General features: G+C 41.9%; 1 protein-coding gene across 1 annotated transcript in view; it reads left to right on the top strand.

Moving 5' to 3' along the window:
* Positions 1-24,003, top strand: part of LOC138267772 (cocaine esterase-like) — a 490,938-nt gene that overhangs the window by 394,294 nt on the left and 72,641 nt on the right. Inside the window, exon 11 of the mRNA XM_069216964.1 lies at positions 17,065-17,212. Within this exon, the coding sequence (XP_069073065.1) occupies positions 17,065-17,212 (148 nt within the window). The remainder of the gene's footprint in view (positions 1-17,064; positions 17,213-24,003) is intronic.

The following is a 24,003-nucleotide window of genomic DNA, read 5'->3' as shown; positions in this document are numbered from 1 at the left end:
CAGTGCCTACTTCATCACTGCCACAGCCAAACCTCTCCAGCGGTCCAATAGAATAAGGAACATTGAAGAAACAGCTACATGTCCACCCACCTGATCAGGATGGGGAGGCATGTAGGCATTTTTTTTTCTGTCCGTCACCGCCAGGCAAACCCTGGCGGTGAGGGAGAGTAACATGTAAATAATGCTCCCCTTGCTATGGGACATACTTCCTATGGTGGGGGGTATTCATTTTTTTTATTTTCAAAAAGAAAATCCAGTTTTGGGATTGTCTTTTTCAAAATTAAAAAAAATGTTTGGTGAAAGGTTGATCATACTAACGCAACCCTGTACCAAACAGTAATATACATTAACAAAAACCGCTGTGACATTGGTTCCTGCCAATGCTTTATAAAAGATTGCCAGCTTGGTGGTCATTTCTAAATTTGGTGGGTGGTCCCTCCACCAGGGGGACGAAGTAATTTTAACTCCATCCCCATGGCGGAACAATGGGCCATCTGCTGTAAAATAAATTGGCCCAGAAGTCATATTTCAAGAAATAATATTCAAAGTGACCAAGACTATATAAAAAGTGAAGCAAAATGCCACAAGGGATGCCATAGGCAAGGGAAATACGATAGTACGTGATTTTTTCAGCTACTAAGGCAGGTAAATGGAATATAGTGGTAATCAGAAACCGTTACATTTGTGTACTCGTAAAGCAACTTAAAGAACGTATTTGTCGAAAAGTCTCCCTCAAAGGCATGTTTATGTAAAATTTGAAGGTGGGAACTATGTCTATCATCTACCAGAGGGGTGTGTGTGGAGGGCCTAGCTGAAGACCTAATAGGACCAGAGACAACAGCAGACTTCAACACTATCAGCAAAGTAGCTATGAAAAGGATAAAAATAATCAGTACTACAATTACCACTACTATACATTGGTTCTTAGTAAGAATAACTATATTTTCTCTACAGTCAGACGTTAAGAGTAGAACAGCAGCAGACTTATGATCTCTGCAATTGGTTTCTACTTGTGCAAAAACGCAAAACTGTTTTGTCAACACAGGATTAGTTTATGTACAGTTGTCTTCATGAGTCATTCCTAGCCCTACTCCATCTTCTTCTAGAATGACAATCCTACTCTTTTACAGGAGTCTTGGCCCTAAGGACTCTTCAGAATTCAAAATAAATCAAAGTTCAATAAACTTCCATTCATTGACACAGTTTGTTAGCATTACTGGGATGATTCTCCAGGAACTCAAACTTTCACTGTTGTAGCCTTAATCATGGCGGGCCTGCAGGCACTACTCTCTGATGCTCTAAATCATAGAAGATTGGATCAAGTTCACTGTCGAAGTAGCAAATACTCTTTTCAATCTCCAGAGTACTGGCTGTACATGTTCATTATCACTTAATCCACTTGACTCAGGCTCCTCGTGACAGTCTGTGGGATACGTTCAACAGATAGGCTTCGGTCTCAATCTCACCTGCCTTCATGGCCACTCTTCTATCCCACTGTCACTCCTGTTCACATTACCCGACTTTTCACCAGGATCAGAACTGTCAATCACCTGCGCATGAGACTGGTTCACTGCAGTTACCCCAGATTCACTCACCACAGGCTCAGGACTTGCCTTGATTCAATTCTAAGTTACTTCTAGAACATGTACCATAGGTTGGCTTTGAGGCTCTTAGATACTCACTTCAACCCTCTGCTCCTTCAAGGTGACCACAGTGTTGTGGTTGAATCAGTGTCAGGCGTCACTACTTCTTCATTGAGACACCTCCCTCACTGGGTTTGGGAGGCATGTACCCAGTTAGGCAGTCCACCGCATTTGACTGCCTTGTTAGTGTCCAAGATAACCTGGAAGGGGCCTTTCCAACATTGTTCCAGCACAGTTTTCTGACGTGCTTCTTCACCAAGTTCCAGTAATCAGGACTAAGGTTGTGGTACTGCTCCTAATGCAGAAGGGCAAATGTAGCTTCAACCTGGCGCACTCCATCAGTCAGTCCTTTGCAGTAATCAAGAACTATACATCTTCAATATATTCATAAGTGCATTAGCAAGCACAGCAGGCAACCTCAAGACCCTCCCCATGAGGATCTCGTGGGGTGACAATCCTGTTCGACAATAAGGAGTACTTCATCAACAACAAAGGCATCCAGCCACTTTGGAGAGGCAGATGCACATACTTCCGCCAACCATGACTTCAGCATCCCATTCACCTGCTCAAGAAAGCCGGAAACCCCAGGTCGGTAATTACAGTGCAGTTGTTGTGCTATTTGCAAGGCTACACACAGCATTCTCAAGACCTCTTTATTAAAACGAGAGACTCGGTCGGACTCCTGAGGAATCGGGAATCCAAACCTGGGGATTAATTTACGCAGCAACAGCTTTGCTATAGTGAGGCTGTCATTTTTCCTGTTTAGGGTAAGCTTCCACCCAGCATGAGAAAATGCAGACTATAAGCAGGACATTTTACAGCTTGTTACAGTAATTTTGATGAATTCCACTTGCATTCTGTTAAAGGGACTTCTTGATCTTCCTATGGGTGACTCATTATTACAAGAGTCCACTGGTCCTGGCCATTTTTACAAGGTCATACCCTGACCCCATTTTACTGGCCTTGGGATTTTGCGCAATTTACCACTTCTAACCAATGCTACAGTGCTTGTGCTCTCTCTGTAAAACATGGTTACATTGGTTCATACCTAATAGGCATATTACAATTACTTACAAGTTCCTTACAGCGTGGTATCCCATATACCAGGGCCTGTAAAGTAAATGCTACCAATGGGTCTGCAGTATTTATTATGCCACCCACCTTTTTCACTACTGTGAGGCCTACATCTCCCATAGAATAACACTGAAGGTACCTTAAAACATTATAGAAGTGTAATATCCAAATGAGACCACGTAGGCATTTTGTGTTTGGTGTCTCTGGAAATGGTATATAAACTCCTAGCTTATGATAAAGTCAGATTTTGAAAAAGCCACTTTTATAAAGTTAATATTTTCCTGCCCCTAGTCCCTTTGTGCTTGTAGCCGGTCTTGGGTCACTTGACTGTGTGTAACTGACAGACTTTGTGAATTCCTCCTAGACTGTCAAACAGGAGAGGGATTAGGTTTGCCTGGATGGGCCATTTCCTGACAGGATGGGGTGCAGAACTGAGCACAGCCCCACTTAAAACTAAATAGCCTGTTCTCTGCCTTCACACAAAGATTCTAACGACCCCACATCATTACTACAGCCAGCTTGGAGCTCAGGCAGAGGAGGAGGGGAATTCCATGTACTTCAAAGGCACTGCCTAGAAGCTTCTCCCACCTTCCAGAACCAGGGCACCAGGGTATAAAAAATGGACCTCAGACACCAGCTATTCAGTACACTGCTGGACCTGTGGATACTCTGCCAGGAAGTAGGCTGGTGTGCTGCTGAAAGGACTGCCACTCTGCTAGACTGCTATTCTGAGGGAACTGCTGCTATGTTGTGCTGACCGACAGCCCTCTTGCCTGGGGAACAAGAAATGGACCTGCAACTTTATCTTGAACCTAGGACACCAAAGTGACTCCAAAGGTTCACCTGCTGGCCTCCTGATCTGAGCCTCATGAACATAAAAGGCTCCCCAACATCCTGCACCAGCCCTTGTCCCAGTTGCACTGAGTTTCTGCCCCCTAAGTGGTGACTCTCAGGTCCTGGACCCTTGGTGCGGCTCACAGGCTCTGAAATCAAGCTTTATGGCTCCTCGCAACTGTGAACGGGACCATTTGCACCAAGCTCTCACTGCAAATCAGTGCCAAGCTCCGTCAGCCCAGCTCTTTGCACTGCAGCATCGACTGCTTGCGTGGACCGTGACCACAAAGCTCTAACAATGCCCCCAGTGACACCAGTCAACTGTTCATGCTTCGCCGACAGCCTCCCACGACGCTCTCCCTGCTCCTAACGTTCTTCCCCAATGCAAACAGGACCCTTGGAATGAACTGTGAGAAGGTAAACTTCAGCAGGCCTTTCCTGGTGACTGTATCTGACCAGCGGTCAATCGCAGTCAGCCTGAAAGTGTGACTTTGACCCAGTCCAGCATGATCAGTTATCCCTGGTTAGCGCTTTATGCTTATAGACGTTACTTTTCACTTTAATATTTACCTGAATATTACCCTTTGAATGTACAGGACCCATGAACATAGTACCAGGTGACTTCAGCTGCATACTAGTTCCCAGATGTCACATGATCATTTCCACTCCTTTGTGCTGTGCATTTCACCATTGCAATTTCTCGGGGCATCTGTAACGCCTTGAGTAACCTCATAAAATAGTCCCCATTCCTAACAGGTAAGCCTGATGATGCCATGAATCCTCTTTGTGACCACAACTATCTAAAGTCATGAACAACACAAAAGCCATATTGACTATCTGTGAAAATGGTAACTTTCAATTGGGCTGAGACACTGGAAGCTCTAGTAAAAGCAACCAATTTGTCCACTTTAGGCAGAATTTACGCCATGGAGCCAGGAGGCTTCCACTCCACCCTCTATGCTACAAACAGTGTAAGTAGCTCTCAAATTCCCCCCATCGTCGCTCAAGCATGAGTAGTCCACAAACAACACATTAATGGGCTCTACTATGGGTTCATCTTTAATCTCAAGTCTTGGCTTGGTGCACAATTCTGTGACAGTCACGACCAAACTCTCCCCCATCAGCTTCAGTATCAGGCACAGGTAACAATGTGCAGGGATAAGACTGCAGCATCACTTCACTATAATGTTTCCAGCTGCTAGTATGACCTGTTCATACTGCATAAGTCTGCTCCTGGTCAGATGTTTGGTATTAGTGCGACTGAGTACTTCAACATTGTGAGGTACCATCACTATAAGAGGATAGCCCATGACTATGTTCTCACTTTGCTCGATGCAGACACTAATTGTCGCTACAGCTTTAAGGCATCCGGGCAGCCCTGCAGTTGTAGGGTCAAGTGTAGCCTAGAAATAAGCAATAGGTCTTTGGGAATCAATGTGTTTAGATAATCACTGAGAGTGCACAGCCCACATTCTCAAGGCAAAATAGTAAAAACTCTTTACTGTAATCTGCCGCTCCCAGGGCCAGGGTTCATCAGGGACTTTCTCTCAACTCTAGGAAAGCATTCATGCTTTTGGTGCCCCATGGTATTGGATCAGACACATCCTTATGTGTCACCCTCTCTATAGGCCTCACCATCATGGAAAAGAAAGGCATCCACTAATGAAGGTAGCCCAACATTCCCAGAAACATCCCGACTTCTCTCTGTGTGATTGGAGGGTTCATTTTCAAAGTGGCAGAAATTCTCTTGCCACACCTTCTTTGCTTATTTCTCAATGTGATGTCCCAGATACAGAACTTCTTTCTGGCAGTATTGCTCCGGAATACTTTATGTCCATTTTCAGCAAAATGATTCAACAGTGCAATAGTATCTTGTATGCATGCCTCTTGCGACATTGACGCTACTAATAGGTCATTAATGTCATGAACAAGGACTGAGTTACATGATAATTTCAAAGCTTCCAGATTTAAGATTGAGGGGCTTTCTGTATACCCTTGTGGGTAGAGCTCAGCACCATGCCAGAATTCTATTTTAGAACTGGAATGAAAAGACAAACTGGCTCTCTTAGCGCAACGGTTATGAGAACTGCGTTTGGCGTAGGTCGACCACTGTTAAAAACTCAGTTTCACAGGGTATCTGAAACAATATCACAGAAGGATTCAGTACCACAGGACAACATGGGACGACAATGTTATCAATCTTTCGCAGGTAGTGCACAATGTGGTACTTGTGGCTATGTTTCAGCTGGCTCATAGTAGGGGAGTTACATGGGCTCCCTAAAATCCTTTTTTTAGAATTCCTTGCTGTATCATAGATTCAATCACTGGAGCAATTCCAGCAACTATATCTGGTTTAAGATTATAGTGTTGTGTTCGGGGATATTCAGCATTGGATTCAACAGTAATCCGAGCTAGATTTAAGGAGTCCAGTCTCCTTGCCTAAGACATTCCAGACTTTAGACTTTACAGTTGGGAGGATTTAAGTGTACTATATGATATAGCTGTGCTGCCTTATTGTGCAGTACACTTGTAAATACTGTCTTAGGTCCAGTCAGGGTTGTTTACTTAACCTAAAGCTCAACCCTGGATAGCTGTGACTGTAAGCAGTAGGGCTTGGTGAAGGAACTATTTGCAAAGCATTTAACAGCACCAAACAATGAAATAAGAAAGTCACAACACACGAGCGAAAGATGACACCAATTTATAAACACAGATTATATTTACGTGAATTTTTAGAGATCTTGATGAGTAAAATCCACTGGAGGGTTCCGGGGATACAGATTTTAGAAGATATTATCACTTTTAAATGCAACCACAAACAAGCATTGGTCAACAAAAACTTTGGAAACTTTTGAAAAGTTTGAAACAGTTAGTTTGACTACTCCAGCCCTAGCAGGGTGAACAATTCCAACCGGACAGACGTCTAGGGGGCTAAAGTGGACACTTTGGACAGTGGCCTGGCCACCACAGCATTTCAAGGCAAGTTCAAACTTTACAGGGCAACCTCCATAGAAATTAACAGAGTGGTCCTGTTGCTGAGGATACATGCAAAAGATGCGCAAAGGATGCTCTGGTTGTAATGCGGTTGATGGAGTGTCTTTGTGGTTGCTCCTCGGTCCACGGTGAAGTGAGGCAATGTTGGCCAGAGATTGGGGTCTCTCTAAGCTCTTTACATTGCAGTAGCAGGCCAGCAGATACTGGGCTACTGGTCAGTCCCCACTGCAATTGGGGCAGTTCTGAAGGTGAAGGCTAGTGTCCCTTGGGTGTGACAAATCCGTACTTGGATGGCATTCCCAGGTCAAGCAGACTTGAGTACAACTTTTGGCTGTCTAAGATTTTTCCTCTTGGGTGCCTGGCGACTGCTAGCAGGAAAACTTCTGCAGTGGTTGTCGATTTGGACTTCTTCAGCTCTTGTGTCCCTGGAGCTGGTTTCCAGGAGATCAGCCGATTGATTCTTGGAGGCACTGCTTTGATCTGGAGCCTGGAATCAACTTTTCCCAGAGGCAGGAGTTTTAGGCACAGTCCACTCTTCACTAGCCCGAAGTGCAGCAGGTGGAGTCTTTCTGACGGGGCAGCCTCTCTTTGTGTGAACCCCAGGGCAGCTTGGCAGTCCTTCTTTGGTTCTCTCACCAAATACCATGTGTTCTGAGGGGCAGGCTGCCAGGGGTGCCATATTTATCCCAGGAAAGAGTCCTGAGAGAACCACAGGGTCACTAGCCAATGGGCTACTGGGTCCCCTCCTACCTAGTGACAAAGTTCCTATGATGTGTGGCATCTGGCTGTCCCAGAGTGCCATATTCTTGCCCCTTTCGAGATGGCTTGACCCTTCCTCAGTCATCAGGATGTTGGTAGCTCACCCTAGAGGTGTGGCTACAGGAGAGCTAGATGCCCATGGAAAAACAGGTTTGGGGAGAGTTTGCCCTTTCTGGCCCTGCCTCATTTTGTCTGCAGGATAAAAAGGCATCCTGAGGGGTGTTGGCTCTACTTCCCTCCCTTAAGCGGCTTCCCCTTTGAAGCTCATCTTTTGAGATAACACCCTGAGTGGGCATCCTGGGAGAGAAGTTAACACCTTGCTCTGTGGCAACTTTGTTTCTGAGCCTGGGAGTTGTTCACACATAGAAAGCTGTCTGTGCGTCAGGGCATTTGTGAGGCCACTGGGCTAGCAGGGGTACAGAGTGGCAACTTTCTAAAAGTGCTAAACTTTAATTATAGTATTAAATAGAACCTGGGCATCAGGTTGGGTTTAATGCCGCAATTAATTTGATACCTTACATGACCTAGTTAGTTAGTCCCATTCAGGAGTTAGCCCATCCTTAGCTCTACCATGGAATGCCATCAAAGCATGAACATAAAAAGCTGCAAATCTGTTGAGACAGGCCATTCCTGAAACATCCCATGTCTCCTGGAGACATATAATTTTAAAGGATTTCAGCATTTTAACCTCAAGATACCTGTCTAATACAAATCTTACCCCAGCCACATTCCAACTAATTAAACCAAGATGGTTTGGGGTCCCTAAAGGTAGTTCAATACCTCGTGTGGCCTCCTCCCCGTTAGCCTCTGGTGCTAAAAGTCAGTCCTGCTTATCTAGAGAAGATAGGGCATCAAACCTATTACTTATCTGAACTTCTGAGTTAATAGCCAGTTGGGGGACCTCTGTGATGTGCCCTCTTGTATACCCTGACCCCGTAATGAGCTTCCTCCTTAGTATCGTCAACCAGACCCTGAAAAGTGTTCTTCAATCAATCAAAGAGAATGCCGCGAAGAAAATACTAATCACCGCTAGTGGGTTATCAAAAGGAGCAAATACTTTTCCTAGCACTACCACAGACAACATCATCTTACCTCAGATCCCTGGTATAGAAGACCTTGTCACTTCGTATGCAAAATTCCGTGCCTCTCTCTGCATCTCAATAGGCCCAAATCCTGGTGAAGATATAGTTGTTACTTACCTGATTTCAACTGAACGAAATGACACATTGTGTAGTGAAACCAGAAGCGATAAAAATAATGCCTGCCATGTTAAAATGTAGCCAAGAAATGCTACATTGCTGAGATTTATAAATTCTAAAAGCAGAAACAAAAATGTACCTATGAAATGCAGAAGGAAACGCGAAAACCTTGCTCAATCAACTGCTAACTGGGGTGACCTGACGAATCTTAACTGAATGCAGTGACGTGTCTTCTCAACTGATCCTATAAATTAGATGGCAAGATAGAAGGACTTCTAATTAGAGAACTCTCAAGGCACCATCTTAGACTGGGGAGCATAGCACAGATCACGAAGTTGTCTGCTCTCCCGTAAAGGCAATGCTCACAACCGTTTCACCTATTTTCCGGGGATATGTCATTGATCCATCTAGCTCCACATCTAAAACTACCTTCCCTAAACGTCATAAAAAGAGGCGCTGTACCCTAACAACAAAAAGCAGACAGCAAAACCAGCCCACTCACATTGGCACTAATGCAGCCCCCAACCATCCAAAGCCATGCAGTACCTGCCACTAATCAAAATAGTATGTTTCAAGTATATGTAGGCAGAACAGTTACCAACAGTCTGGTCTCCCTGTTACAGGAGGAGCTCTTTTACCCCAATGCTCTAGGTGTCCTCAGACAAGTTCCAATTATCTCTAGTTGTCAAAGAGTTTGATACAATAACATTTAGGCTATTCTAACTAAAGTGTTTTTTGATAAGGCACCTGCAGAGAGGAAAAGAACACGAAACATATAGAGCATGTTATAAATGAGCAATTCGTGTGACTCTGGCCTGGTTAAAAGTTAGGTCAAATTTAGAAAATCATGGCTTCCAAGCAAGTGCAGTTAACATGAGTAAATAAATTGATTATATTTCGGTTATACATGTGTGAGTCTCACTATGAGTAAATACAGCCACCTACTGTTATTCTATTAATACAGTACAGAGAGATTAAAATGGTTTTCGTATAACATGCTAAATGATATGTACGTGCATGAGGCATAAATTGGCAATAGTTGACCAGCGACCTGGTCTACATCCTCACTTTCGCTCACCATGACAAGCTTGTGGGTGACACAAATAAATGAAGGTATAACAAATATCTACCCACTGGTGTCGGCAAAATTTTAATTACGCAGGTCTAATCTGAGTAACTTCAGGAATTTTGTGTTACCCTTGTTTCGTAAAATGCCTGAATTTACTCCACTCTGGGTAATTACAACTGGAAAAATCATAGAGCGATGACATTGCAAATGACCAGAATGAGAGCCGCTGGCAATCATGTTGCTTGTATTTTTAGCACTATGTTTTTTATCATGAAGTGTGTTCTTGCATTAAAAATGGATGCAACAACGCATTTCACACAAAAATATTGCACTATGTGCCATATCTTCATTTCACAATATGTATAGTTTTATAGACATTTTGCGTAATTATGCAAAAGCCATCGATGGAAATGTTAAAAACACTACTTTTCATGAAGTTTGTTTGGTCTGAATGTTTTCTTGGTCAGTCAAAAGAAGAGTGAGGTGTGCATTTCTTCCTTTATTTCAGGTTTTGCTTAAGTGTAACCTCAAACATTTACTAATGACTGGCTTGAGAAAGAGAATCAGGATGTAACTCCTTCTTTACTTACTAATAATATCCTATACCCATAAACTCTATTCCTCATCCCACTTCTTATTCGCCTCCCTCACTTCCAGGTGACATCCCTGGTTTCGACACTATATTCAGCTATACCATCAAAAGAGGAAATGTTTTTTTCAGGGACACCTAGTCTGGGGAAAACAAATGGTCTGATTAAGGTTATAATGTTATCTTAAGCAACAGGATGTCTATCTCCGAATGTGAAGGCTCACTTCAATGAATTAGTGAGAAATGGAACAGCAATAACATAATTGGACTAATGAGTCTACTAGTTATGCATCAGGCTATACTCAGTTGTCTTGAAATACAATACAGGAAAAACTAGAACATATTTCAGGCCACTTACGAATGCGGAGGAATCTTGACAGTAAAAGCAAAAGATTAAAAAAATGTAGAACCCAATGACGAGGCACTCCTTAACAGAGTGAAAGTAAAGAGTATGCAGCTACTCAGCAAAAATGTCCAGTTTATATATTTACAGTTACAAACAATGAAAAAATAAACATACATGATCAATTAACACATTATAATTCCATAAAAGAGAACAACAAATGCTACAAACTCTCATAGTACATTAATCAAGATGCTATAGAGGAAAGGAACAGAAATACATCGCAAAGTAACTAGCAAAGTCCTTACATTCGATTTACAACATACATTGAATAAAACATATTGCTAGCACCAGACACTAAAGGGCAGAAAACACTTTGGTCTTTCATTAATTAAATGTATTAAATATCCTTGCATACAACGAATTTATGCAATTTTGCAAGTGGTTTTAATCTGAGGATTAAGCACGAGTGTGCCAATTCATTAGTCTACCAGGTATCAAAAGTTCAGGGAAATGGACATATTCTACCAAGACATAACAAACATTGCATACTATAGTGATTTAGTTCCCTAATATTTCCCTTCTCATAAAGTCGTGGAGTCAGGGACTTACTTTTGATCTCTGCCATGCCCAGTGAAAGGCATAAGGCTGCTACAGAAAGATTGACAGAGCCTGGGCTACCTTTTCGACATGTTCCCTTTTAAAATCTCAAATACCTTAATCTGCAAAACCGGGACACACTCCATTCTATTAAGGAGGACTACAAGGACTTTAATTTCAAACGCTTTTAATAAAGACAAAAACATGTATGTCCCATTCTCTTGATGTTTCATACAACTCTTCTGACTAAAAGGCTGGTTAAAAATACTCTCAGATAACAATACTGATTTACTCAGTCTAATACCCGTGTAACCACATTCCATTAAATTATCGTTTTTCTTTTGTTCATAAAGTTCACAACCTTACTTGTTGTTCCTTTATCAGAAGCTAATTTCCTTAGGAATATTTGGAGAAACCATCTATTGTAGACCTATTGGTGTAAGGTCTATGATTAATATATCATCTGCATACTGTCGCACAACTGTTGGTACATGTGCTCTGAACAGGGAAAATACAAAAAAACAAGGATACACCCATGCATTAAGCTATTTTTATTTGATTTTATTTTATGTTTTCATCTTTTGTGATAATCCCTGATTTGTACTTTTAGGAGTTGCACCCAGGTGTTCGAATGGAGCAAGGCCAGAATATTTAATGTTCCCTCTGGGATTTTTTTTTAATCCCTGGGTATTGTCTAGTCAACAAATTATAAATAAATGTTGTACGGCCATTCCTTCTCTTTTATCATAATTCTGGGGTATTATTTTTAACACCAGGATATTATTAGTTGCAAAGCAGTTTTTTCAGAATCCTGTGAGGCCCAAAGTGGTCATATTATCATCAGCAGCCTTACTACTGAAATGACTAGAGATGTGTTTGGTAAGTAGTTTACTCATGGAATCTAATAAGGCAATACGCCTATACTTCTGGGGTGCATTTAACTCACTTTTATTTATTGGCAACAGAGCTATTTGATCAATATCAGCCCAATGGAAGGCGCCTGTATAATTACTCTAACATAGATTTAATCACAACCTTTATCATTTGGATTCTTCGTGTCCATTTTAATAGAAAATATAATCTACTGAAGGAAAAATAGACTCTACTACAGACCTTAACTTCGTTATCTTCATAGCCATCCTGAATATGATTAGAAATAACACAATTAATTTCCCTATGTAGACTTCTCAGACTGTTTCCATAGTAGATAGTAGGGCCTTCCCTCTTATGTAGAATAAAAGTGTATGCTTTACCTGTAGTTATCCATAACAACCATGTGTCATTTATTTTTATCACTTTGTTGAGGGCGCACCACAATTGATCCCACTTTACGTTAGTCTTATGGTTTTTTTTCTCAGATACTTCTTTGTCAGACTAATAGTTATATTGTTATTCTTCTCTTGTGGACTGTACATAAAAGGTTGTCTCTCATAAATTTATTTAGATTACTTTTCAGTGAATGTTCATCCTCAAATCCACCATTCATGCAACTGCTATTACAAACCTAAAATTGTTCAACATCACTGTGTTGATAAATATTTATAATCTGATTATGTGTATATTCTAGATATGTATAGTTCTTTAAGAAATATGTACAGTTACTATTTCATAATAATAAATTATACACATAGGCCCTCATTACGACCTTGGCGGGCGACTGACGCCGCCCGCCAAGATCGGACCGCCGGGCGGCCGCCAATGCAGCCACACTCCCGCCGCGGCCAACCTAGTTTCCGCCCGCCGGCCCAGCGGGGATCTCGGCCGCAACACAGGAGCCGGTGGAGCCGGCGGGGTTGTGGCTGTGCGACGGCAGACAGTGAAAAGCTGCACGGGGCCCTGTCAGGGGGCCCCTGCACTGCCCATGCCAGTGGCATGGGCAGTGCAGGGGCCCCCAGGGGCCCTGCGATTCTCCGTACCCCCAGCCTTTTCCTGGCAGTTCAAACCACCAGAAAAAAGCTGGCGGTAGGGGGACTCGTAATCCCCTGGGCAGTGCTGCAAGCAGCGCTGCCCTGGCGGAGGAAAACCGCCGGGACCACCGACGGTTCCGGCGGTGCGACCGCGGCGCTTCCGCCGTGGTCGAAATACCATGGGAAGCACCGCCAGCCTGTTGGCGGTGCTTCTTTCGAAACAACCCTGGCGGTAATGACCCCCATACTCTTTAAGCCTGTTTAGCAAATGTTTTTTTTCTTACAGTTAAAAATATATATATATCTGTGTATGTGTGTGTGTGCATGTGTGTATGTGTGTCTATACATACATATGTATATATTATTCTATGCTTAACATGTTCATAAGTCATTGCATAGCTCTTAGATGAATTGTTATATTAGATACTTACGAATCCCTGATTTCTTTTTTATATCACAATGAGCAAATGTTTTCTTAACTATTTATCAGCAAACAATTCGCTTTTGAAAAATTGAGGAAAGATAAATTAATGTTAGAAAAGTACACTTATTAATTAACATCAAATATTAAAAATCTTGAAAGCCTGTGTTTATACAATACAACTTTACTTATATTATTATACCCATTCTTATATTCCTTGCACATATATTCACTTACTATGTATTTACATATCTATTTATTTATTACTCTAGTCCTACTATACTAGAGAACAAAGACATAAAAATAAATAAAATTCAATAAATACATTAAAAAAAAAAAAATTAAATAAATAACTAAATAAAAAATAAAATGTACTCTCTAGTAAGCTTTACTGTGCCTCTCCATCACCCTATGTCTCTATCAATCTATCCTCCATCCCATCTCTGACTCATCCCAAACCCATTCTACTACTTTGATCTCTAAAATAACCCTGCCTAGGCTCTTCCCTCCTCTACTGTTCCTGGCTCACCCCACACCTCATTTAATACTATGATCTCCCAAACAACCCTACTAAATTCTCCCTCATTTATCTCACCTTTTACTCATCCAAGACCCCTTCTGGTACTATGATCTCCCTAACCCCTTTCCACAGACTCCTTCCTCCTCCAACTCTCCTTTACTTCTGCCATGCCTCATCCTATTATTATAAACTCCCAATTAACACTTCTGGATTCTTCCCTTCTTTATCCCTCCATTACTGTAGTCAACCCAACTAACAAACTAACATAGCCTCTGCTCAAATTAACTCATACTAATACGGTACTCATATTTCCCTATACTAATCCACCACTAATTCTTCTTGGGTTACGGAGTAGCGTGCTACTCACCGAAAAGTGCTTTGAAGCCCCGTCAGGGGTAGTAAGCGCTATATAAATATTACAATGACAGCATCATCGTTAAACTCACTATCTGTCTCAGTGGATAACTCCACAAAGCAAACATGCCAATCACAGGTGGAAAAGAATCCCTCTTTACACACATCATTATGCGAATATTGAAAACATTCTTGACATTTCAAGACCTGTATACACATATTTTCCCTGCTGTCTACTACATCCTCTTTGCCCCTGGCTTTCTTTTGGGCACACTAGGCTCTGTTCAGTTTTGGTCTTATTAACAAATCTGTTACAATGAGGTGTGACTTACACGCAGAAATTCACGAATATGCAAGGAGTACATAACATTAGCTAACCAAAAAAAACAATGAATTGGGACTTAAGCCTGTTATTCTTTCCCGTTATCCTCGGAATCTCATTATTTCTGGGATTTAACATTCAGTCCCCGAGTCAGACCACCTTGCCCTGAACTTCATTTCTTCCTGGTCACAAACACACTTTGCTGACCAGTTTCTAACCCGAAATCAAGTTCTGATGATCAACACATACTCGGCTTCATTGTCTTTTCTCTCGCCCTTCCATGCCTGCCGTTCGGGGATCATTTGTTTGGAAATGGTCCTATGGAATACTTCAGGGATAAGCATTCTTACACTTAAAGACATGCCTCTAGCCCAGGGCCTGGGACAGCAACGGGTGCACTTTCAAATGTATGGAATCAACATTTTAATGTACACTCAAAGACTCAATTAGGTAGAACCCAGATTGTCTCAACAAATTTCGCAACTGGATCCCAGAAAAATTCCTTTTCTTTAATACGGCAAAACTAAGATCACCGTGTTTAGTTTAACAGACCTGAGGTCCATGTCCTTCAAATGACTCCAGAATCTGGGATGACCACAACCTACAAGCACAAAAATGCAACAGACCTAGGAATTTCATTCAAGGTCAACAGGACTTTTTCATGCCCTATCAAGTCATGGTCAGGGGGTCAGTTTGAGGCTGTCCCTGAAAAAGTATTCCTTTACTCTACTCAGTACATCAGTATTCGGTAACAACATGTCTGGAACACTGTAAAGCAGTGGTTCCCAACCTGTGGTCCAGGGACCATGGCGGGGCCGCAAAGCCTCTTCAGGGGGTCCACGACTGCTTAGAAAATTAAATAATATTACCAGACTAATAAACTGTATATATATATAAATTGGCAACATGTACAATTGAACATTTTAAAACCTACTGTAAGTGTCAAGGAATTTGAAATTGGAGGCTTAAAATTAAATTATTATCCTCAGATTGATTTGTGGGAGCAGTGCAAGTACATCAAACAGATTATAGTATGGACAATGTGTGGCTTCAACTGAATTTAGAAAAGCTCCAAGTTTCCTATTAAAATTATTTTGTATTTATTTGCAAAATAAATAAAAGGTGTTTGTTGTGTATATGTTTGAAGAATCCTTGTTTCTTTACTCAGTGGGGGTCCCATGATTCAAATTATGATTCAGTGGGGGTCCCCGGGTTCCACTAATTTTAAAGTGAGGGTCCTCAGAAGTCAAAAGGTTGGGAACCACTGCTGTAAAATGTTTTATACTGGAATTCCCACGAACAAATTATAATAGCAGAAGCATGCAGCTAGCATGTGCCCAAATCACCAGAAGCATGACCAAATATACCAGCATTAACAAGACTTAATTAGCTGCTGGGGTAAGAGAGAACTAAGTATAATTTTCTCTCTACTGTACATAAAACATATTCTAAGAAAAGGCCCCCTTGCATCCCATTTAGGGACTTCTGGTCAGCTACATTAATCAACAAACCTTTGTGAGAGCAAAAGAGAAGAGGCAGCTCTCTAGAAATTCAAGTGCCAAAGCTAGGAAATGTGTTAAACCCTACCTTGAGGGAAGAACCTCACTATCTGTGCTTCGAGAACCTAATAAAAACTGGGTTACTCATTATGGTCTTTGACTAGGTTGCAGAGTTATTGGTAGCTAGTAATAATATCACATGGAGTTTGTGACCTGCCTAATGTTGGGCCTTGATAGCCCAGAATCCTGGATTTGTAACTATAACTTTACAGTGCTGTAACATAATAAAGCTATGGAAATAATAAATAAATAAAAGATCCAATATTCCAAATGAGAGCCAAAGAACTGTTTCTTTGACTTTAGTATGCACATCATAAGGGCAATCTGTAGCCTGTCTCACTAGAGTTGAGAGATGACTTTCTAGTTCCAAGAACAGCTGAAAAGTTTTCTTTCCATACGGGTCTTCCATAATAGTTATTGTTCAAAACACAAAGTTAGGGTCCAACCTTAACCCCTTTAAGCCCTGCTTTTCTTAAGTGGCTTGCAAGGGTTCTGAGAAGTTAGTTTTCTCACTGGCTCTTCTGCGGTCTTAACAATGGTGTCTAATACCTCTCTTAGAGATTCAATCAATCAAGTCTAATAGAGTGCTGCTTGTCACCTGGGGGGGTCTCCAGGTGTTGTGGGGGTTCTGCAAGCATAGGCTCGGTCGGGATGTTGGTCGAAGAGCCAGGTCTTGAGCTGCTTCCTGAAATTCTGTAGGGAAGGGCAGGTTTGCAGATGTATGGGGAGGTTGTTCCATGATTTGGGTGCTATGTAGGAGAAAGATCGGCCTCCAGAGCGGTTGTGTAGGATGCAGGGTACATGGGCCTTGGCGAGGGAGGAGGAGTGCACTTGCAACAAATTCCATGACACTAACATGCTCTTTTGTGCTTCATAGGGTCTGCCACATGAACATAACCTAATACTTTTGGATGAGTACATAGGAGACACAACTGACCCACAACAAATTAGAAATGGTTTTGTTGAAGCACTTGCAGATGCACTATTTGTGGTACCAGCAGTCAAAACTGCTAAGCTCTACAGAGGTGAGTTGTAAGACCATTTGTAAACTCTACAAGATTTTTTAAAATATTTCTGAGGTTTGGGCGCCTTTTAATTTTAGCTGTTTTCCCTGTGGTTCTTGATCCAGCAATAAAATAGTTTTCAAACACTGCATATTCAAATTATTTTTATTTATACTGTCATATTAAAAAAGGCTTGTCTTTACTGTGCAATGATGTCTAAATTGATGCCTAAACTTCAGTATGTTTAAGTATCAAAGAAGAGAACTCCATCTATATGCTGAATGTTAAAATTCATATGGCTATATTGGTATACAAATGTGAAAGTCTCCCACAAATAGACACAAAAATAATGATTAGCAAAATGCCAATACATATTTGCTGTTTACCAATTATTAGTTAATAGAAAGTTCCTAACAATGCCCTTCTCAGGTACCAACTGAACTCCTGTAATGCTAGAATCCCCACATGATCTGATGGTGACAGAGACATCACCATGCTGCATTCATGTCAGGATACCCACCCGACCCTTAACTGTTAGAACCATTGCTTACCGTGGGGGAATGCCAGAGTGCCTACATCCAAAATAGCTGCGTTGATGTGTCTCCTTGGGGCATGGGTTTTAATCCATCAGCATTACAACACTATGCATGGCATACCTGCTGTATCTACAGAATGCATACAGGAGTGGCAGAGGCTAATTAGTGAGCGGTCAGCAGCTGGTGACATTGTAGAGCCATGTGGGCTGGGCGTGGCCTTTCTTCTGCCTGAGAGATGCCTGCTGTCACTTCTGTGGACCAGCGAGGGGAAGCTGGCTGGTTGTTCAATGGGGATCTGGAGGATTCCAGTCCCCATCAGGTAGACATCTGCACCCCCTAATCACTGGAGGCCTTAGGGGCCATTAGGGGCCCGGTCAGGGCACAGCCAAGGCCTGTTGCTAAGCACAGTAGTCCCTTTTATGTTGAGGCTCTGCCTTCTGCCACTGACGTGCCGGGAGGCCACATGTCAGCTGTGCAGGACCCTGAGTGATTTTGGGCCTCATCGTATAAACATGTGCTCTCCTTGGTGCCAGAGGCTGCTGTTATCCAGGGATCAGCATGCTTATAAGGAGAGGTTCCATACTGAAGGCAGGACTGCAGGGGCCTCCTCAGAAAGCTCTGTGACTACAGGAGATTTGTCAAGGCAGTGACATCTAGATATCTGCAACACTGCCAGGAACTGGGGGATGAGGTGAGGTGGAGTGCGACTATATCCTGAAAGTGGCATTGATAGTATGGTCATGGTTAGAGGGTAGCTGTGCTTTAGGGGGAGTCACATTCTCCTCGTTGACCTGGGACCAGCATGCTGAGGGCATCTGGCAATATATCCATTTTGATTGTACCTTGGCAGCCTTGCATGGAGCACCCCAGGGGAGATGTGCAGTAAGTGAGGTGCCAGTTGCTTCTCCTGGGCACTGATGCACACTGTATCAGCAAACTTAATGGCTATGGTTGGATTATTTGTGTGAGCATTGTTGGTCTCGCTGGGCAGTATTTGGGCCTATAAGTAGATATACTTTACCTCTTGTATTGAACTCAATTGGTCTGCTGGACATGTCTGGCTGTAGTTTGAGGGCAGTGATAAGAAATCTTCACTGCAATGACTAAGGGGCTTTGAGAAGTGCTCACCAGGTACACAGGAAATCAACTGCGCCATACTGTTAATTAAAGTAGCCCCACGCCTTGGCACTCCCACTGTTAAAAAAGTCCAACCACACTTCGGTGCCCTTGGCAGTTGCATGTATTGAGCATGCAGCTGTTGCCCTACATTTTACCTCACTTTGACCATCTGTCTGTTAGTGAGCATATCAGACTGTCGCAGAGTGACTTAACCCTTGGTTGAATGTGGGTTCACAGGGTGGGTGATCCTCACCGCATATTGGGTCCACTTTCAAGTAGCCCCCCTGACAGCAACTGGGGGGGTAAGCTACAGTAATAAATCCAATTTCAGTTTGCATTCTGTAAAAGTGGCCAAAAGTGACCACAGGCAATCACAACATCTTTTGTCATCAAACACCTGAACTAAATAAATGGACACAGAGCAATCTACACCCCAGTGAGAACCCATGGATTCCATGGAATCCATCAAAGACACTGGTGTCAAGTTTTTTCTTCTGGAAATACAGAAGCTTATAGTCCCTAGACAGTAGAATTGACAACTATGCCTCCAGGACTGATCGCATGAAAACTAGGGTATACAAACACCAGGAATCGATCAACGTGGTTAAACAGAGAGTATCTGACATGGAGGATGTGCTTGGATCCAGGAATGAGAAACCGCTTAATATGGAAAAAGTCCTACGCCTTATAATCGCACAGAATAAAGACCTGAAGGCTAAGTCATGCAGAAGTAACTTGTGAATTTTAGGTATGATAAACTGAGACAAATGAAAAGGGCAAACTGGAAGACTACATTGAGTCTATGCTCATCACCCTTTCTGGTGCTAACAGTTTCTCTAATTTTTATGGTCTGGCATGACAGCGCAGCTATTGCCAGGCAATTATGTGATTATCACTAGAGAGGGGCTTGGCTCCGCTCACACGTTGGGAGCAAGGAGTACGCGTTTTGATTGGATAGAAGTTGTGTACCTCCAAAAAAAAGTGCTTGCCCTCGAGCAGCTATGATCATTTTTTATTTATCAAGCTACCTAAGCTTGAACTTTCAAAGGAGCAAACGTGACTTTGGACTGCAATTAAAGTGTTTTAGATAACTAGATAATTTGTTATCTTTCTCTGGCAACAGCACAGCTCAGAGGAGGGCAGTTATTGACCTACTTGGACTTTTAGGTCTCGCTTGACAGTGCAACTGTCACCTGACCCTTTAATCTAAACCAATATTGTTCTACAGCTTTTTGCTTCCACACAAATACATATCTATTTCCATGCTATTTACATCTAATGCGTCACATACCATACCCGTTCATTTAAAGCCAGACATATTGGCATTGCCAATGCTTGTTTGATTGTGGAGAGGGCACACAGATCCCTTGCCTCCAAGCTGCTGATGGATGCCCCAACCCATCCTGTTACCGCTATCTCCTCATTATAGAGACTGTGACACAGCTCTCTGCCTGGCTAGGAAGAGGGTGTCTCTGGCATATGCAGGAAACTCCATTGTTCTCTACCTGATCTTTACCATCATGGGCCAGGAGGCTCACCAGGAATTTCTGCCAGTCAAGAAGACAATTCAGCAGACAGGACATCCATACACAATGCTTTACCCAGCACACATAAAGATCACTATTGAGGGTAAAGCGCATGTCTTCAACACACTTAAGCTGGCCATGGCTTTTTTGCAAAAGGTGACATTGCATGAATCTTAGTGTTGACTTTGAGCTGATATATGCTAACATAAGTTAAGGTGGAAATAGTGATGTCCAGTGCAGCATGCTATCGTGATGCGATTGAATAAGCTCCCGTCACTTGTACATTTTGAAAAAAAAAATTAAAAGCATTGTAAATTCCTAAAATATGCATCAACTAGAGAACCAATGTGTATTGTGCTGGCCCCTAAGGGAGGCTCCCAAAGAGCTCTCATAGCCTTACAATTGAATGGAATTAGCCAATATGGTGAGCTGGTTTTAAGTTCCTCACGCACTCCTTATTTGCCTAATCTGCAACACTTTGATAACTCCTCATCTACCCACAACTACTGTGTCTCTCACAACTTCAAAAGAAGTAGTATTCATCTTTTACAACTGAGACTAGGAGGGAGATCTTTGATTGTTATCACTGCTGAGACAAAAAGTACTAGCAATAAGCAGTAAATAGGTGAAAAGTCTACAACTGTAACTACAGCTAAAAGACTGTGAGTTACCCCCACAAACGCAGCACTAACATTATCAGAACCAATAAAGCGAATGCCTGAATGAAGTTGCACAAAATCTATCAACGCTTAAGTATAAGCAGGGCTATGACAAGGAAACATATTTTCTTTCAGAGAATACCCCATAGTTCATTACTGATTTTTAGTTTGCCTCTACTGGCTCGTCAGCCCACCTACATCAAGCATATTAGTGCCTCCCTACATGAACTGGACTAATTAAATCTGGAACATTAAAACTGAGACAGAATATAGATCTTATCTGACTAATTCAATCCTAGAGAATATGATAACATGCTCCCAAAAGGACAATGGAACTTAAGTAATAAATCAAGGTGAGGAGACCTAAACACTGGATATTGGACCAGTAATTTCAAGGGAGTCAATAGTTACTCAAAACTTGCTTTCCAATGGTCCATGAAAAAAAGCAGTTAAACAACAAACAATCTCTGATTGCTTTGCTACACTAAAATCTCCACCCAGATATGGGACTGTGACATGATCATTAAAAATTTTAATTGTAATAACAAAATGACAGCAGTTGCTAAAATAAGTAACACAGCTACACTTCAACATATGCACGATCATGACACAGGGGCTCATTACGAGTTTGGCGGTCCCAATGTGGGACCGCCAAACTCGCGGGGAGGATGCCACCGCCATGGCGTTCCCCCCCTCCCCACCCTATTACAAGGTTTCTGCTGGCCTGGCCTGGCTGACAGAAACCTTGAAATAGAGTGTTCCCGCCGTTCAGTGCTACGAGATAGCACTCAGCTCCTTAAAGGGAGCTGAGTGCTATCTCGTAGCACAGAGGGAGCCGTTAAGCACCCTCAGAATGCGCACTGTCAGCAAAGCAGACAGTGCACATTCTCATGGTGCTGGGCAGGTGGGTACCTGCACTGTCCATGCCATGTGCATAGGCAGTGCAGGGGCCCACCTGTGCCCCCCTCCACTTGTTCTCCCCCAGTCTTTTCATGGTGGTGAAACTGCCATGAAAAGGCTGCCAGAGAACATGGTTGTAATCAGCAGGCTGACTGCAAGGAAGACCGCCGTCACCCCATCAGGATTTAGGATCCTGGCGGAGATGATGGTCCGACCTCCAAACTTGTAATGTGGTGGTCAGACTGCCGGGGTGGTCCGACTGCCACCACATGTCATAATGAGGCCCATAGAATATGAATTAGACTGAGAATCGAATATGGATGGCTACTTACACCAATAACTAAATACAACACTAGCAACTTGGAATTAAATGAAATACTAGACAACCATGAGGTTGTTACATGAATTACATACAGTCTGTCAGCACAAGCAATACTGCAGGCAACATATAAGACCCTAATACACATGAAACAGGGCAAAATACGAAACATAACAGTAAATAACTAGGTAAACAATTATGATAGTAAGCTTTATGATACTCCTCAAACCTATCCAGTACTAACAGCAATGAGTGCAATCAGCTATAATCCACACAAACAATTAGATAACCTTACTGAAAGTTTAATGGCTAAACTTTGCAACCTTTTGCTTATTGATGATATCATTGACAAGATGCAGTTCCTATTTTATAAAATAGTAACCCAGGTGGATATAAGTAAAGTTACAAGAAATCAAGCTTTACAAAAGATTGGTAGCAGTAGATACATCACTAAAGATGAGCGTTATGAAACTGTGAATGTTCATGCAAAACAAAAAGCAACAACACCTACTCAAAGTTAGATAGGAAAGGCCTCACAATGCATTCAAACATATAAATTGAAGACAAAGAGGACACACTTAGAAATACATTCACTAGAACTCTTATCACAAATGGAGAAACAATGGAACTGGAAAAATTAAATACAATCAATTTGTACAATAGTAAAACATATATAAGATTCAGTCCTTCCACCTCAATGGCAAAAGCTACACCTACAGAGCTGGATGGCAATTTGCTACCATATGTTTGACTAAAAAATGTATAAGATTAAACAAAAGGTTGGGTCTTAGAAATAGAAATAGTCCTGCTAAAAGACCTGCCGATCCAGATTTAAAATAACCCCCAATCTTCAGAGGAAAGGATGCAAACCACGCTAAACACAAAACACTGGCAACAAAGACTGCTAACAAAGCAACGTGCATTGTAAACCCAGTATGTCAACTAACGTTTAGGAAATTCACCAGCTAATCGCAATAATATCCCTATATTCAGCTTAATAGTAACTGACCATTACCAGGCAGAAATGATTCTTATTCCTAGCAATGCAAAATATTAACAAAAGAGACCAATAACAATGACGTACCTGACGTAAATCAGCAAATAGGTCACACTAACAATACAAAACAGGAAACTGGCTTGAACAAATACCAAAAGTAATTTCTGCAAGTGTAAATACACTTAAAGAGAAACATTGACTCTAACAATCAACAAAAGGTGGAATTAACATAAAGAACTAGTCCTTATAATATAAATAGTGAAGCACAAATGAGGAACTGAAAATAAGAAGGGGGACTGCCCCTGGAAAATACAACTTGTCATTTAATACACAAATAATCCACATTAATAAAAAAAAACACAACTCCAACAACGCAAGCCAACAGCAAGAGAATAAAGACCTGGAAATGTAACTATTGATTATTGCCCCATCTACCAATGGGAAGGACATCATGATATACTGAACTTCCAGATTCTTCTCAAACTGCTCCATTCTTTCGAACAATCAGTCAAAAGCAACTCCAAAGACTTAGCAAGTATCAAATGTATTACTGATTACAATGTCGGAAAAGAAATCAAATGCACCAGTTTGTTAACAACCTTTTGGCCCACTAAACTATGGGGAACAAAAGACAACCTGAAAAACTGGGGCTTAATATTAAAGAGAGCTATACGTACCAAAATATCTTTAGGCAACAATGGTTAGGTACAAAGAGCTCTACTGAACGCCCAGAACTCTGTCAACTTTGCATTTTCA

This window comes from Pleurodeles waltl, chromosome 12 (assembly GCF_031143425.1).
Source record: "Pleurodeles waltl isolate 20211129_DDA chromosome 12, aPleWal1.hap1.20221129, whole genome shotgun sequence".
In the NCBI taxonomy this organism is placed as follows: Eukaryota; Metazoa; Chordata; class Amphibia; order Caudata; family Salamandridae; genus Pleurodeles; species Pleurodeles waltl.
This window is presented reverse-complemented; position numbering and strand designations above follow the sequence as displayed.